At 37.1% G+C, this 18,278-nt stretch overlaps 1 protein-coding gene across 3 annotated transcripts in view; it reads left to right on the top strand.

Annotated features, from left to right (window-relative positions):
- The window catches only part of RAD54L2 (RAD54 like 2), a 152,499-nt gene that overhangs the window by 57,536 nt on the left and 76,685 nt on the right, over positions 1-18,278 (top strand). For all 3 annotated transcript variants that reach the window (XM_079101045.1, XM_079101043.1, XM_079101044.1), the window contains exon 2: positions 9,671-9,852. In XM_079101045.1, coding sequence (XP_078957171.1) covers positions 9,714-9,852 — 139 coding nt within the window. In that variant the 5' untranslated portion in view covers positions 9,671-9,713. The remainder of the gene's footprint in view (positions 1-9,670; positions 9,853-18,278) is intronic.

Genomic DNA, 18,278 nt, shown 5'->3' on the forward strand with positions numbered 1-18,278 from the left:
GCACATCTGTAATCCCAATGACTCAGGAGCCTGAGGCAGGAGGATTGTAAGTTTGAGGCTAACCTCAGCAATTTAGTGAAATTCTATTTCAAAATAAAAAATAAAAACATGTGGGGATGTAGCTCAGTGATGAAGCATTCTAGGGTTCAGTCCCCAGTACCAACAAAGAAAGGAAAAAAAAATGAATCTTTAAATTTTTTGCTGCACTTGCAGATCTGGATTTATACCAGTAGCCAATTCTTTGATTCTCTTATACCAGCTGGATGTTCAGTTTAGTTCTGATACTGCCTGGAGTTCCTCTAGTCTACTATTCAGTCTTTCTGGTACTTAGCCCGATTCTGAGGCTGTCAAGGAGCCCCAGCCTAAGTTACTTCATTAGGATTATGAAGTTCCAAGAGATTTAGGAACTACTACGCAGGAACCAGTGACAGAGATCAGGTATATTTTTGTATGATATCACAAATAAAAAAAAAAATAAGGGGAGCCAGAGGAGCTAAGTGCACAGAGTGTCCAAGTCAAAGACAAGTGAAAAATTGAATAGCCGTATAAATACAATAACATTATTATATTTTTTGCTCTAGAATATTTTGAAAATATAAGCATATACCACAAAAATAGTAGTCACCCATTAAAACTTTTATTTGAGATAGATACTACCTAAGGAAAAACTGTAGTAAAGAGACAACCTGCCAGGTACAGTGGCTTGTGCCTGTAATCCCAGTAGCTCTAGAGGCTGAGACAGGAGAATCATGAGTTCAAAACCAGCCTCAGCAATTTAGTGAAGCCCTAAGCAACTCAGTGAGACCCTGGATCTAAATAAATTTTAAAAAAAGAGCTGGGGATGTGGCTCAGTGGTTAAACACCCCCTGGGGTCAATCCTTGGTACCAAAAAAAAAAAAAAAAAAAAAAAAAAGGAGAGAGAGAGAGAGAGAGAGAGAGAGAGAGAGAGAGAGAGAGAGACAACATATATGTATGTGTTGCTATTTTAAAAGATTTGGTAATAGAAAATCTAAAGTGATCAACATTAATTCAGAAAATTAGCCCTTTTTATATTATTAAAGGATTTGTGTAGGGTCCCTTTGTAGTCTTACTTGAAAGAGCTTTTATTTTGAATAGTACGTGCATGGAGCTTTTCAGGATTTTTGTCTGATGGGTAGCTTGACTAGATCCAGAAGTCTTTGCCATAGTTCATTCTGAATGTTTACACGATTATTAAGGGCAGACCACCTCCTTCACACTCAGCTTGTATTTGTCTGGGTTTGAAAGCAGAGACTGCGCTCCTTGATTCTGAACTCTCAGGAGAGGGAGAAGCCTCAGAGTACAAGTGCTTCTCTTTTGGGAAAAGACTGGTGATGGGGAAGTTGGAAGGATGAAAAACTGAGAATGGTTTGGTTTTCTCTTCATTTCAGGGTCTAGCAGATAAAACTGATTTGCTTTTAGGATGATCTACATTAAGGGCTGTTTTAGACTCAAGGAAGCCTGGGGAAAGTGGACTTCATGCCACTGCCATATGGATCCTTACTACAATCTCCATCTTAAGACATTTGAGTTGGGGCTAAGGGTAAACATACTCAGTGGTGGAGTGTACATTTAGCATGTGCAAGACCCTGGGTTCTATTTCTAGTGTGTGCAAGTGTGCATGCATACACACGTGTGGAAAGAGATATAGGACTCACAAGTTGAATGGAAAAAGATTTAGCCAGATTTGCTTTCATTCTTGCCTTATTACCTCATATTACATTGATAATGATGTTTGTGTGTGTGTGAATTTTGCAGAGCCCAACTTTGTAGATGATGGAGTAGTGCCTGTGTCACCCAGCCTTCTCAGCCCAAACGGTCAACCCTGCTTTAGTTCATATCTTCTTAATCCAATAGTTGTTCCCCGTGCCACAACCTTTATTCCTCTGTGGCCGTGATTCCATGGAGAATGAAATGAATGTTGTACTTGCTTCCTTCATAGTGAACTTCCAGACATTTACTCCTACTCATTCAAAATGCCTGGGACTGCTGCAGGGCTGTGTTGCTCAGTGACCTTTCCAGTGAAGGGCCTAAGCATGTGAGCTTGCAGGGAGCATAGGAAATATCAGCCCTTGGACATTTTAAATGGAATGCAGATAGCAGAGATTCCCTGGTAAAAGCAAAAATCTGACTTTGCAAATGACTTCAGTCATTGAGAAAATTTGCCTTTGATGGTTAAATTACATTTATAAAATAACCTGTCTATATGATCTTTTTTAGTTTTTTTTTTTTATTTATGTTTTTTGGTTCCAGGGATCGCACTCACTGGGGCACTTGACCATTGAGCCACATCCCCAGCCCTATTATATATCTTATTTAGAGACAGGGCCTCATTGAGTTGCTTTGAAGAGGCTGACTGAACTTGAGATCCTCCTGTCTCAGCTTCCTGAGCCATTGGGATTATAGGCATTCGCCACTGTGCCTGGCTGTATATTTGATTTATAGATCAGATTAATCATAGTTTTTAAAATTTGTTTTACATTATATAATAGTTAAAATATTTTGTGATATTCTCGTAATCTGGTGTTTTGCTTATTACATTTAAAAAGTGCCAGTTTTTCTCTTTGAAAATTTGAGGAAATAGACTATTGATCTTAGAATCTTGTAGAACAGCAGTTGTCTAGATTTTTGGTCTTCATTAGAACAGAGGAAGGAGAATGGGGGAGGGAAGTATGGAAAAGGAGAAGGGAAATGGGGATTGAAATCAAATTTCTTGCATTTATGATTTTGCCAAAATCAACCTAACTACTATGTATAATTTTAATGTTCTAACCAAAAAAAAAAAAAAAAAAAAAAAAAGAATTTTTGGTCTTGGTTCCTTGGGGTCTTCAATTTTTAAGAGTGTCACTGGGTTATATTTATCAATATTTTCTGTACTGGAAATTAAAACTGAGAAATAATGTTAATTCATTAAAAAACAAACTCATTCTGTTTAACATAAATTATTATTATTATTATTATTATTTTGATATTGGGGCTTGAACCCAGGCCCTGTGCATGTTCAGCATGAGTTCTTCCTCTGAGCTATACCCCCAGATCATAGCTTCCTTTTTCTGTTCTTGGAATTAAACTCAGAGCTTTGTGCATGCTATGCAAGTGCTTTATCATTGAGTGTATCACCAGGCCCCATAAATAACATTTTTAATGAAAAATAACTATTTTTCAAAACAAAAATATTAAAAGAGCTGATTGTTTTTACTCATTTGAAAATGTCTTGACTGAATAGACAGTGTATTCTTAGTTGTTTCTGTATCCAGTCTGTTTTGACTTATTGTTTTATTGTTGACTTATTGCACTGTTGAAGTACATGAAGAAAAACCAGCCACTATAGAAACATTTGAAATGGGATGTGTTTTAATAACCTTCCACATAATTGTATATAGTCCTACCAAAACTCTTTAATTTTTTTTTTTTTTTTAGTTGTAGTTGGACACAGTGCCTTTATTTTATTTATTTATTTTTATGTGGTGCTGAGGCCCCTGTAATTAACTTTTAAGAAACTCTTCTCAAGAGTTTTGGTCTAGTGGGTCTGAGGTTGTAGCTCAGTGGTAGAGTGCTTGCCTAGCCATATGTGAAGCACTGGATTTGATCCTCAGCACCACATAAAAATAAATAAACAAAATAAAGGTATTGTGTCCATCTAGAGCTAAAAAAAAAAAAAAAAGTTTACTACAATATGGATTTGAAGGCATATCAACGAACTTTTTGTGTTCTGTTACATAAAAATCCATTAATGAGACCAAGTGTAGTGACTTATGCCTATAATCGGGAGGTTAAAATGGGAGGTTTGCAAGTTTGAAGCCAGCCTAGGCAACTTAATGAGAACCATCTCTAAATGAATTAATGAATAAATAAAAAAGGGTGGGGGATGATTTTGACTTTGTGGCTCCCCCTTGCTTATTTTGAGACAGGGTCTTGCTCAGTTGCTTAGGGCTTTTCTAAGTTGTCTTTAAACCTGTGATCTTACTGCCTCAGCCTCTTGAGCTGCTGGAATTACAGGCATACATCACTGCGCCGGCCTTCCGTGAAGGTTTGAAGTAGACATTGGTGTGATTGAACAGGTTTTTGTCTTTTCCTTTGTCAGGAAAAGGGGCTTTGAATAATACCCCTTTTTTGAAAAGGGGTTTAATAATAATTACTTTAGTGATCCAGAATGGATGTCTCAGCAAACTGGAAGGTTTCTGTGGGTACTCAGTACTACAACATGGACTGATATATCTTGAAATTATACAAGTTATTTGACTGGATTTGTTTGAAGAGGTATTGCCAAAGCTTTGATTGTTATTAGTTTTTTTTTTTTTTGGGTGTTGGAGATTGAACTCAGGGCCTTATGTGAGTGAGGCAAATGCTCTACCGTTAGGTTACATTCCTAGCCGAGTTGCCCAAAGCTTTGGAATGAAAGTGTCTTAAAAGATTTTTTTCCTACTGGATGTGGCCGAGGCAGGAGGATTGTAGGTTTGAAGCCAACCTCAGCAGTTTAGTGAGGCCATAAAGCAACTTAGTAAGTCCCTGTCTCAAAATAAAAAATAAAAAGGGCTTGGGATGTGGCTCAGTGGTTAAGCATTCTTGGGTTCAATCCCTGGTACCCCCCCCCAAAAAATTTTGTTTTCTTTTGCTCTTCTTGTTAACCCCAGTTTTTTGTATTTATATTCTTAATTAAAAAAAAAAAAAGTTAGTTGTACTTGCTCTGAAATTATTTGAGATCATTTGAGGAAATTTAATACGACTGAAGGACACCAGAATTAATGAGGACATGTAGTTAAAAGACAGGATCATGATGCTACAGGAGACTAAGAAGGAATCTTTGAAATTGCATAGGCTGCTCATTATTTGGGCTGCATGAGGCAGTGTGTGTGCATATGTCACCCTCTGATTTCAAGGTGGACTCTTCAGGCATGGTCTATTTGAGAATAAAGGGTGTTTATATGTGTGGGTTCTTCCTATGTCCTTCCACCCCCATCCCAATGTCTCTAAGGACTATGCGGGCATGAATAATTCTTCTGATTCTTGACCAGGCACCACTTTATAGTCAGGTGTCCTTGTCTTTGAATTAAGCAGGGCAGAACAACCTTTTCCTTTACTCTCAAGATTGCTGTGAGGGACTGAGCTGGGATTAGCTGTGGGTTTCTTGTTAATTATAGCCTCTTGTTAGCAAATCCAATATATTAAACTGTATGCTTATTAACATGCTTAGGGGTTGAATGTTTGCTTTTCATAGTGGTTGTCTTTAGAGTTCCTTTAAATAGCTAGATCTCCAGTTTCATTAAAATAGAATTTGATTCCCAGAATTTGCTTTGTGAGAACACAGGTTCTCATTAAGATGTACATACCCGTAATTACTCTCCTAGTTTCTCTGTGTTCTAGAGGCAGAGACCCTCTGCACTGTGGATTCAAGCTGTATTTCATGTGGAATGAGGAGCAAATGGGTGATGTGGTTTTTTTTTTTTTTTTCCTGTATCTACTACCAACAACCATGTTCTTGTTTATCCATATTTTTATTGATGCTCTACAATTATACATAATACAATTATATTTTGGGATCCATTGTTACATGTTCATACATGCTCATGATGTAACAATATAATTTGGTCAGTATTTTTCTCCAGTATTTTCCCTTTCCTTACCCTCCTGCCTACCCCTTGTCCCTTTCCTCTACTCCACTAGGTTTTCCTTTGGTTTTCATGAGAAACCACCTGCCTTTTCCTTTATTCTTGCTGGCTTCCACGTATGAGAGATAACATATGATCCTTGACTTTCTGAATTTGGCTTATTTCACTTAACATAATAAAGAGCTAATTCTTGAATCAGGGATGCCTTTCCTGTGTTCGAAAGGCTGGGTTCTACATCCAGGTGTCAGTGTGGGTTAAGTCCCTTAGAGACAGAATGTAATCAGCTCTGCTGCTGCCCACTAAGACCAGATTTTCCTCTGCCATGTTCTCTTTGTTGCCTTTTTGAAGGAGATTAGTAACAGCAAAACTTATCCTTTAGATAGTTGGTATGGTTCTAAAGAGCTGAGAAGCGAGTTCATTTTGTTTTTTCTGTAAAGAAATTTAGTGGCTTGTGGAAGGGAGGGAAAGAGAAAAACCAAATTTGATAGGATTGAAGAAATCCTTTGCTTTCTAATCTCTTCTCTGTTATGAGCATATGATGGTCTGGATACTATTTTTATGTTTTTAATTTTTAAAATTTGATACAATTATTGTACATATTTATGATAATTTGATGCATATATACAAGGTATAGTGATTATATCAGGGTAATTAGTATTTCCCTGTCCTTAAACATTTATAATTTCTTTGCATAGGGAGCCTTTGAAATCCTTTCTTCCAGTTCTTTAATAAATTGTTGTGAATTATGGTCACCCTTCTATATTGTAGAATATTAGAACTTATTCCCCCTATGTAACTGTATTCTGGTACCTGTTATGCAACCTCCTCCCCACTGGGTACTATTTTAAAGTGTCTATATTGCTCCCCAATGTTTTGAGTAGAGAAATGAATCCATGTCTCTTATATTCTAATAGTATGTATGGTTATTGGATGTTTAATTGATGTTTGCATCTATTAGGAACTTGGGATTGAGATTGTTTTGAAGCAGTTAGTTAAATGGGGTTATATAGAAGACTGTTCCTTGTTAATGTTTACCTCAAAGTGATTGTCATTCCACCACCACACAATTTCTTCTCTAGGATGATAGTCATTTAGATTACCTACCTGATAATTAATTGTTCTTTAGAAGCCACTTTGTAATCAGCTGAACACACTGTAAGGAAAAAAACATACTGCTTTTCTCAAGCAGTATGGAATGAAACAGGGGTAATGCAGATTATAAACATTTATATCCAGAGTATACATGAATATTCAGATATTTCACTATGGCTATTGAGAAGTCAATTTCACTTCTAAATTTGCTGATTTTTTTTATTGCTTCTTTTTTTTTTTTTTTCTCTTTTTGTATTGGGGATTGAACTCGGGGTGCTCTACCACTAAGCCACAACTCCAGCCCTGCAGATGTTTTTAGACATGAGTTATTAATGGAAAACTTTAAAATTTATTAACAACTTACTGCACAGCTGTTCTTTGCTTTAGTTGTCTTGAGAGGCAAAACACAGGACCCATCTAGACACACATACAATCTTAATTCCTGTTATTTTTAACTCTGAGCAGTTCTAAACTTAAGTTCTAGTTTTCTAAAATCCTGAAAGAAGAAACATTGTCTTTGAGATAGGTTCACAACTGTTTCTCCTCCTCCTCCTCCTCCTCTTCTTCTTCTTCTCTCTCTGGCTCTCTTTTTGTTCAGAAGATAGAAGTTCTGTTTCAAATTGTGCCGAACAGAAATTTCAGTTTGGGAATAAGTTTTGTGTTTAATAATTAGAGACTTGTGCTTAAGTTTTTTTGGAGGAGATGGGAGTCATTTGAGGGTGACCTGATTTTTTTTATGTGGTTGTCTGCAGCAGTTTGTCTTATAAAAGATTATTTGCTTTGTTCTCCCCTTTTATTATGAAAACTTGGAAATATACAGAAAAATGGAAAGAATCACTGATTCTATAAGTTAATATTTTGCTATATTTACTTAGAACTATCTATCTATACATCTCTTTACTCTGTCCCCACCCCACACCAGAAAAAAAAAAAATGACCTTAGGCTAGATGCAGTGGCTGCACACTTATAATCCCAAGGACTTGGAAGACTGAGGCAGGAGGATTGCAAGTTCAAGACCAGCCTCAGCAACTTAGGTAGACTCTGATTCAAAATAAAAAATAAAAATCACTAGGGATATAGCTCAATGGTAAAGTGCCCCAGTGTTCTATCTCCAGTGCCAAAAAAAAAAAAAAAAAAAAAAGAAAAGAAAAGAAAAAAGAAGGACCTTTATACCTAATAGTAAAGTGATGAGGAAGGAGAAGGGGAAGGAGGGAAGTAGATATACACATACACAATTTCTGGCATATTGTAGACATAGTAAAGCAGGTTGGTAAATAAGGAAGAATAACCCAGGTATACTATAGACTTCTAGCTGTAGGTTACAAAGACACAATTCCCATTTAAATCCCTGCCTTAGGGATTTACTATAGGGTTAGGAGGTGACAACAAAGAAGAAGATAAACCATTTTGCCAGGTAGCCCACATAATCCTTCATTGAAGATTAATAGTGTGGGATGGCATGACTGATGGAGTTCAGAAGAGGGCATATAATACCAGAAGTCTAGGGCAGTTTACAAAGACTTCTTGGAAGAATTGGAACTGGAACTGGGTCAAGAAGTAGGGAAGAGCCTGAGAACAACATATCTACAGGGGTCCACACCTGAGTTTCCCTACATGCTTGGGAGGAGTGATAGTGCTAGCTGCTCACTGGAAGCCCTTCATTCAGGTGAATGGAGAATGAATTGCCCTCTTTACAGTGCTTAATGTCAGACCTTGCCCATATCTAGATGTGCTGTTATCCTTCTTCCCTGAATATTCCGAGTCAGTCTTACTCCAGGATTCAGCCCTTGTTGCTCATGGATAATGGATCATATACTTCCAGATGTCTCCATGACTCCTTTGCTTCTTTCTGGCCTCTGCTTAATGAGAATTTCTCAGATACCCCTGTATAAAAATAGCTCCTCCTCGTACATACCAGACCTTCACATTCCCTACATACTTAGTTCTTCCTGCTATGCCTAGAATATAGCTTGTGATTATAAATACATATATGTATATGTGTAGATAATATGGGTTCAGGGAGTTGATGCACAGGAGATAGGTGATGCAGGAAGAAACAAACAAATGAGACCCCCCCCCCCCCCCCCCCCCCCCCCGTGAGGTACTGGCACTCTACCACTGAGCTATATCTGCAGCCCTTTTTATTTTGAGAGTGTTTTAATGAACTTTGTGTTGCTGTGACCAAAAGACCTGACGAGAACAACTTAGAGGAGGAAAAGTTTATTTTGGCTCATGGTTTCAGAGGTTCAGTCCATAGTCAACTGACTCTATAGCTCTGATCCCAAAGTGAGGCTTAACATCCTGGCAGAAGGATGTGGTGGAGAGAAGCCGCTTGGGACATGGCAGAGAGAGTTCTCTTACCAAGAACAAAATATAAACCCCAAGGCAAGCCTTCAGTGACCTACATACCCTACCCACCTGTAGTTTCCCTCCAGTTAATCCATATCACTGCATCAATTCACTGATTAGGTTATAGTTTTCATAATTGAATCATTTCAGGTACAGGTATTCTTGCACTGTCTCACACATGCTTTTGTTTTTGGCGGGGGAAGAGGCTTATACCTAAACCATAACAGGTAGGGTCTCACTAAGTTCCTGAGATTGGTCTTGAATTTGTGATTCTCCTCCTTCAGCTTCCTGTGTTGGAATTTCAGGCACCTAGCACAAATGGGAATTCTAAGGGGTATAATTTTGTTGTTGTTGTTATTACTTTAAGATATTTTCTGGTCAAAGCAACCATGAGAAACTTGAGCTGGCAGAGTTGCCAAAACATGTCTCAGGGTAGTATAATCATAGAAAAGGTTGAAATTTGGATATGATTGGCTTGCCTTTCTGCCTACAAAAACTTCAGGGAATTCATCTTCAGTATATTTTTATTTGAAAGATTTGTGCTGCTAAGTGAAACCTTGGTAATTCTGATTCTTCTTGTCATCTCCTAGGACCCCTGCAGTGGACCATGAGTTGGTAATGCCCACTGAGGACCACTGGGAGCCATGTCAGACGAATCCGCCTCAGGGAGCGATCCAGACCTGGACCCGGACGTGGAGCTGGAGGATGCGGAAGAGGAGGAGGAGGAGGAGGAGGTGGCAGTGGAGGAGCATGACAGGGATGATGAGGAAGATCTGCTGGATGGTGAGTAGTAAAGGAAATTTTAGCTTGTGGGAGCTTAGTGTTTCTAGTTGGATTTTTTTTTTAGGTCATCTATAATGAGAAGACACAGACTGAGAACTCATTCTCAGAAACTGGATTCTTATCTTCCACATAAGGCTTGTTTTAGTACTGGAAGAACCTTTAGCATTTAGCTCATCTTTCACAGCTGTATAGCTCAGGTCCAGAGATTGAAGGGTAAGGCACATTTGCCCAGGTCATGGAGGAGCAATGACAGAGTTTCTATGGTTATACTTTGCAGACTCAGGGAATGGACCCTGCGAGTAGGTGAAGGGTTGACTGTGAGTAGTCTGTGAATTTCCTGAAATCACACACAGTTCTGCTTGTGTGTATGTGATGGAATTGTCTAGAGAGAGGTCTTAGGTTCACACCCCTGGAAGCTGACTCCATCTCCTATAGTACAACTCTGCCTCCTGGCCACTTCTGGTGACTGTCAACTGCTCCTACTGGGAAGGGATTGCATCATCAGAGCTGGTAGGCTTCCTCTTAGTTCCTCTTATTTGATTTGCTCAGCACTTCCCACCTTCCCCCCACTTCTTAAAGTGACATTGAACCTTTTTTCTTTTTTGTACCAGGGATTGAACCCAGGGATGCTTAACCCCTGAGCCATGTTCTCAGTCCTTTTTTGTATTTTGTTTAGAGACAGGGTCTCATTGAGTTGCTTAGGGCCTTGCTAAATTGCTAAGGCTAGTTTTGCAACTGTGGCTTGCCTCAGCCTCCCAAGCTGCAGGGATTATAGGTGTGTGCCACTCTGCCCCACTGAACCTTTTCTTTTCATTTTCAGTCAAATGGTAGCTTATCTGGCCAGCCACAGGGCTTTTCAAATGAATTCTGGCTTTTCAAGGCATTGGATTTAGTTATTTATAATACTAATTGAGGAGTAGTTTTTGTTTGTTCATAATAGACCCACCTCCTGTGGAACTAAACATTGCATTAGATGATGGTTATCACTTGGATCTGAAGGAATAGGAAAATGTGCTCCGTTCTTCAGATTCCAAGAGGATAAGCAACAATCCTTTCTCTTTGCTTATGTTACTGTCTTCAGTTCTTATGCATCCATACTAACAGATGCCATATGGCTCAAGAATCAAGGTTCATTATATTGTCCTTGTTATACTGCCCAAACATATGCTGTTTCCGTTTTACTTCTAACAGGGAAATGACCATTTAAGTTTTATTTGGCCCTGATGGCAGCACTTTCTCCATTACTAGCTTATTCAGTTGGAGTCTCCCCTTAGGTGATTACATTGTTTGTTTTTATAAGGAAGGAGTAGAAATCATGGAAGACAGTGATGATGTGATGGTATACTGTCTTCTTTGGCTTTCATTGTTCCTGGTGTTAGAGTCCCCAGGTGTCTGAATCACTTTTTGCTTTTTATCACCTGACTTCTGAGAATTATATTAGACACCCCTAGAATTATATTAGATACCCTTACTTCTATAAGATTCATATCATATTTTAGATGTTACTAGTAAGTATAATGGATGGAAGCATAGTCTCTTCTCTCTTGGCTTCTTGGAATCTTCTTGCCAAAATCTTAATTACAGTGGGTATCCTTGGGTTCTATATCTGAGGATTCTATCAGCTATGGATTAGAAATATTTGGGGAATAAAAAGTGTCTGTACTGAATATACAGAGATGTTTTCTTGTCATTATTCTCTAAATAATACAGTATAACAACTATTTGTATAGCATTTACATTGTATTAGGAATTATAAATAATCCCCATTTGTTTATTTATTTATTTAAAATACTGAGAATTGAGCTCAGGGGTGTTCTATCAATGAGCTACATTCCCAGCTGCCTTCTTTTTCTTTTCTTTTTTTTCTTATTTTGATTCATTGTACACAAATGGGGTACAACTTTTATTTCTCTGGTTGTACACGAAGTAGAGTCACACCACTTGCATAATCATACATTCTATTACCTTTCCTTCCCCCAACACCCTCCCAACCCCTCATTTTCCTCTATGCAATCCATCCTTCCTCCATTCTTGCCCCCCACTTTATGTATCATCATCGACTTATCAGAGAAATCATTTGGCCTTTGGTTTTTTTTTGAGGGATTGGCTTATTTCACTTACCATGATATTCTCCAACTCCATCCATTTACCTGCAAATGCCATAATTTTATTCTTCTTTATGACTGAATAATATTCCATTGTGTACATATGCCACAGTTTCTGTATTCATTCATCTGTTGAAGGGCAACTAGGTTGGTTCCACAATCTAGCTATTGTGAATTGAGCAGCTATAAACATTGATGTGGCTGCATTACAGTAGTATGCTGATTTTAAGTCCTTTGGGTATAGGCCAAGGAGTGGGATAGCTGGATCAAAAGGTGGTTCCATTCCAAGTTTTCTAAGCAATCTCCATACCGTTTTCCAGAGTAGCTGCACCAATTTGCAACCCCACCAGCAATGTATGAGTGCACATTTTTTCCCCACATCCTCACCAATACCTATTGTTGCTTGTATTCTTGATAATAGTCATTCTGATTGGGGTGAGATGAAATCTTAGGGTAGTTTTGATTTGCATTTCTCTTATTACTAGAGATGTTAACATTTTTTCATGTATCTGTTGATTGCTTGTAGGTCTTCTGTGAAGTGTCTGCTCATTTCCTTAGTTCATTTATTGATTGGGTTATTTATATTTTTGGTGTAAAGTTTTTTGAGTTCTTTGTAGATTCTGGAGATTAGTGCTCTATCAGAAGTGTGTGTGGCAAAGATTTTCTCCCACTCTGTAGGCTTCTCTCTTCACATTGTTGATTGTTTCCTTTGCTGAGAAAAGGTTTTTTAGTTTGAATCTATCCCAATTATTGATTCCTGCTTTTATTTCTTGTGTTATGGGAGTCATGTTAAGGAAGTCTGGTCCTAAGCTGATGTGATGAAGATTTGGACCTACTTTTTCATCTGATGGTGCAGGGTCTGTGGTCTGATTCCTAGGTGCTTGATCCATTTTGAGTTGAGTTTTGTGAAGGGTGAGAGATAGGGGTTTAGTTTCATTTAGCTGCATATGGATTTCAAGTTTACCCAGCACCATTTGTTGAACAGGCTGTCTTTCGTCCACTGTATGTTTTTGGCTCCTTTGTCTAGTTTGAGATAACTGTACTCATGTGGGTTTGTTTCTTTGTCCTCTATTCTGTACTATTGGTCTACCTGTCTATTTTGGTGCCAATACCATGCCGTTTTTGTTACTGTTGCTCTGTAGTATAGTTGAAGTTCTGGTATTGTGATACCTCCTGCTTCACTCTTCCTGCTAAGGATAACTTTAGCTATTCTGGGTCTCTTATTCATGATTGCTTTCTCTATTTCCTATGAGGTACATTTTTGGGATTTTAATTGGAATTGCATTGAATCTGTATAGTGTTTTTGGTAGTGTGGTCATTTTGACAATATTAATTCTGCCTATCCAAGAACATGGGAGATCTTTCCATCTTCTACGGTTTTCTTTAATTTCTTTCTTTAGTGTTCTGTAGTTCTCATTGTAGAAGTCTTTCACCTCTTTTTGTTAGATTGATTCCCAAGTATTTTATTTTGTTGAGGCTATTGTGAATGGGGTACTTTTCCTAATTTCTGTTTCAGATGATTCATCACTTATGAATAGAAATGCATTTGATTTATGTGTGTTGATTATTATATCCTGCTGCTTTGCTGAATTCATTTATGAATTCTAGAAGTTTTCTGGTGGACTTTTTCAGCTTCTCTAAGTGTAGAATCATGTCATCAGCAACTAGTGATAGTTTGAGTTCTTCTTTTCCTATTTGTATTCCTTTAATTTCTTTGGTCTAATTGCTCTGGCTTAGAGTTTCATGGATGATATTGAATAGAAGTGGTAAAAGAGGGCATCCCTGCCTTGTTCTAGTTTTTAGAAGGAATGCTTTCAGTTTTTCTCCATTAGGAATGATGTTGACCATGGGCTTAGCATAGATAGCCTTTGCAATGTTGAGGTATGTTCCTACTGTCCCTATTTTTTCTGTGTTTTAAGCATGAAGGGGTACTGTATTTTATCAAATGCTTTATCTGCATCTGTTGAAGTAATCATATGATTCCTAGCTTTATGTCTGTTGATGTGGTGAATTACACTTATTGATTTCCAGATGTTGAACCAGCCTTGCATCCCTGGGATGAAACCCACTATCTTTTTAATATGTTTTTGTATGTGATTTGCTAAAATTTTCTTGAGAATTTTTGCATCTATGTTCATTAGGGATATTGGTCTAAAGTTTTCTTTCCTCCATGTGTCTTTTTCTGATTTTGGTGTCACGGTAATATTAACTTTATAGAATGAGTTTGGAAAGGTTCCCTCCTTTTCTACTTTATGGCATACCTTGAGGAGTATTGGAATGAGTTCTTCTTTGAAGGTCTTGTAGAACTTGACTGAGAATCCATCTGGTCCCAGACTTTTTTTGGTTGGTAGGCTTTTGATGGCTTCTTCTATTTCTTTGTTTGAACTTGATCTGTTTAAATTGTGTATGTCCTCCTGATTCAGTTTGGATGGATCATATATCTCTAGAAACCTGTTGATGTCTTCAAGATTTTCTATTTTGTTGGAGTATAGATTTTCAAAATAGTTTCTAAATATGTTTTGTATTTCAATAGTGTCTGTTTTGATATTTCTTTTTTCATCACAAATTTTAATAATTTAAGTTTTTTCTCTACTTTTCTTTGTTAGTGTGGCTAAGGGTATATCAATTTTGTTTATTTTTTCAAAGAAACTTTTTGTTTTGTCAATTTTTTCTATTGTTTCTTTTGTTTCAATTTCATTGATTTCAGCTCTGATTTTAATTATTTCCTGTTTTCTGCTATTTTGGTGTTGATCTGTTCTTTTTCTAGGGCTCTGAACTGTAATGTTAGGTCGTTTACTTGTTGACTTTTTCTTCTCTTCTTCAATGCGCTCCATGCAATGAATTTTCCTCTTAGTACTGCTTTCATAGCATCCCAGAGGTTTTGATATGTTGTTTCATTGTTCTCCTTTACCTCTAAGAATTTTTTTTATCTCTCTCCTGACATCTTCTGTTATTTAGGCATCATTCAATAGCATATTATTTAGTCTCTGTGTGTTGGAGTAGTTTCTGTTTTTATTTTAAAAATCATTGATTTTCTAATTTCATTCCATTATGATCTGATAGAATACACGTATTTTTTGTATTTGCTAAGAGTAGCTTTGTGGCATAACATATGGTCTGTTTTAGAGAAGGATCCATGTGCTACTGAGAAGAAAGTTTATTCGCTCATTGATGGATGGAATATTCTATATATGTCTGTTAAATCTAAATTATTGAGTATGTTATTGAGTTTTATGGTTTCTTTATAGAATTTTTGTTTGAAAGATCTGTCCAATGGTGAGAGATGTGTGTTAAAGTCACCTAGTATTATTGTGTTGTGGTCTCTTTGGTTCCTGGAATGGAGAAGAATTTGTTTGACATACATGGATGCAACATTGTTTGGGGCATAAATATTTATGTTTGTTATGTCTTGCTGATTCATGCTTCACTTAAGCAGTATGAAATATCCTTCTTTATCACCTGTGACTAACTTTGGCTTGAAATCCATTTTATCTGATATGAGGATGGAAACCTGTACTTTTTTACTGAGTTTGTATGCGTGGTATGTTTTTTCCCATCCTTTCACCTTTAGTCTGTGGTGTCTTTTTGTATCACATTAGTTTCTTGAAGGCAGCATATTGTTTGGTCTTTCTTTTTAATCTGATCTGCCAGTGTGTATTTTAATTGATGAGCTTAGGCCATTAACATTCTGGGTTATTATTGAGATATGACTTGTATTCCTGATCATTTTGGCTTATTTTTGGTTTTTATCTCGACTAGGTTTCTCCTTTAATTTGCTTTTCCTTTAGGGTAGTTCCTCCCTTTGCTCACTTATGTTGTTATTTTTCATTTCTTCCTCATGGAATATTTTGCTGAGAATGTTCTGTAGTTCAGGCTTTCTATTTGTAAATTCTTTTAGCATTTGTTTATCATGGAAGGATTTTATTTTGTTGTCAAATCTGAAGTTACGTTTTGTTGGGTATAAAATTCTTGGTTGGTATCCATTTTCTTTCAGAGCTTGAGAAATGTTCCAGGCCTTTCTAGTTTTTAGGGTCTAGTCTGGGAAATCTGCTGATATCCATATTTGTTTCCCCCTATATGTAATCTGATACTTTTCTCTTGCAGCCTTTAAAATTTTCTTTATTTTGTATGTTAGGTATTTTTTGTATAATGTGCCTTGGTGTGAATCTGTTGTAATTTTGTATATTTGGTGTCCTGTAAGCCTCTTGTATTTGATTTTCCATTTCATTCTTCAGATTTGGGAAATTTTCTGATTTTATTTCATTGAATAGATTATTCATTCCTTTGGTTTGTATCTCTGTGCCTTCCTCAATCCCAATAATTCTTAAATTTGTTCTTTTCATGATATCCCATAAATTTTGGAGATTCCATTCATGATTTCTTACCATCTTTTCTGTTTGGTCAGCTTTGTTTTCAAGATTAAATATTTTGTGTTCATTGTCTGAGGTTCTATCTTCCAAGTGATCTAGTCTGTTGATGATGCTTTCTATTGAATTTTTTATTATTTTTTATTTGGTTTATTGTTTCCCTCACTTCAAGGATTTGTTTTTTTTTTTTTTTTTTTCAGAATCTATCTCTTTATTGAAATGATCTTTTGCTTCCTGCATTTGCTCTTAACTATTTATTGGTGCAATCATTCATTGCCTGCATTTGCTCTCTTATCTCATCCTTTGCTTCTCGGATCATTGTAATTATGTACATTCTGAACTCCCTTTCTGACATTTATTCTGCAGTGCTGTCATTGGATTCTCTTGATATAGCATCTAGGGTAGTTTGGAACACTTTCTTCCCTTGGTTTTTCATTTTGTTCTTGTATCTTCCCCTCTAGCAGTGCAAATCCGAGATATTGCAGTTTCTCTCCTGTACATTTATAGTGACCCTGCAGGTTTCTAATACCTCAATATTAGGTTGGAGATCAATATTACCTCAGTCGGAGATCAATATTAGAGGCACACAATACAATCTGCATCCTTAACCAAATAGTCTCTGTTAAGATATAAACAGTATTGTCTTAATAATCAGAAATGATGAGTTTTTACAGCATAAACAATAGGTTTGCAATGATTACCATGATTTCTAATGGTGGACAAAGAGGATGGGGAGGGTGTAGGATGTAATGTTAATGAGATAAGAAGTGAGTCTATAGAGGTATTTTGTCATAGGAATAGTGAAAGTGGAATTACAAGAAATTGGTTGTTAGCATGAGAAAAGGGAAAGTCTCCAAGGAAACAGATAGATAAGAGGAAAATAGAGAGTGAGAAAAATAATAAAGAAAAAAAATAAAAGTAGGAATAATAGTTGGTATAATAGGAATAATCGTAATAACACTGCTAATAAAAAAATTCTACAATAAAACTATGCTGTACTGTTCAAACCTCCTAGTCTTTAGTAGCCTGATTCCTGAGAGGTACTTGATAATGCGGTGTCCCAAGAAGGGAGATGCCTGACTAGGGATAGTGGCCTCCAGGTGGGTAATAATCCATGACAGTGGGCAGAGGTGGCCCCACCTGTTGGTAGATGGTCAGCTGCAACATAGGCGCTAGACCTCAGGGTGGGCCGGGTTGCTGAGCTGGGTTGTGGCGCTGGAGTTGTGTGTAGGATGCTGGGCCAGGTCGCCCGGCCTTTTCCAATGTTATTTTTGAGACAGGGTCAGAAACTTAGCTGAGACTGACCTCGAACTTGCAATCCTAATGCCTCAGCCTCCTGACTCATTGGGATTATAGGTGTGCTAACACTCTGACTTGCCAGAGATGATTTAAAGTGTATGGTAGGATGTGTACAGGTTATATGCAAATACTCAAACATTCTGTATAAGAGCTTTAGCATCTATGGATTTTGGTATTTGCAGTGGGTCCTAGAACCAATCCCCAAAGAATGATTCTGTTAAAAAATTATGTTTTAAAATGGTGTATATACACAATGGAATATTACTCAGACATAAAGAAGAATGAAATTATGGCATTTGCATGGATGGAAGTACAGAATATCATGCTAAGTGAAATAAACCAATCCTAAAAAACCAAAGGCCGAATGTTCTTTCTGATATGTGGATGCTAACACACAAGAAGAGAGGGAGGGAAGAATAGAAGTTCATTGGATTAGACAAAGGAGAATGAAGGGAAGGGTGGGGGGAAGGGAATAGGAAAGACATTAGAATGAATTGGACATAACTTTCCTATGTTCATATATGAATACATGACCAATGTAACTGCATATCATATACAGCCTCATGAATGGCAAGTTATACTCCATGTATTTATAATATGTCAAAATACTCTCCTGTCATGTATATCTCAAAAGAGCAAATAAAAAATATAAGTT

The sequence above is a fragment of the Sciurus vulgaris genome (genome assembly GCF_902686455.1).
Source record: "Sciurus vulgaris genome assembly, chromosome: 10".
NCBI lineage: Eukaryota > Metazoa > Chordata > Mammalia > Rodentia > Sciuridae > Sciurus > Sciurus vulgaris.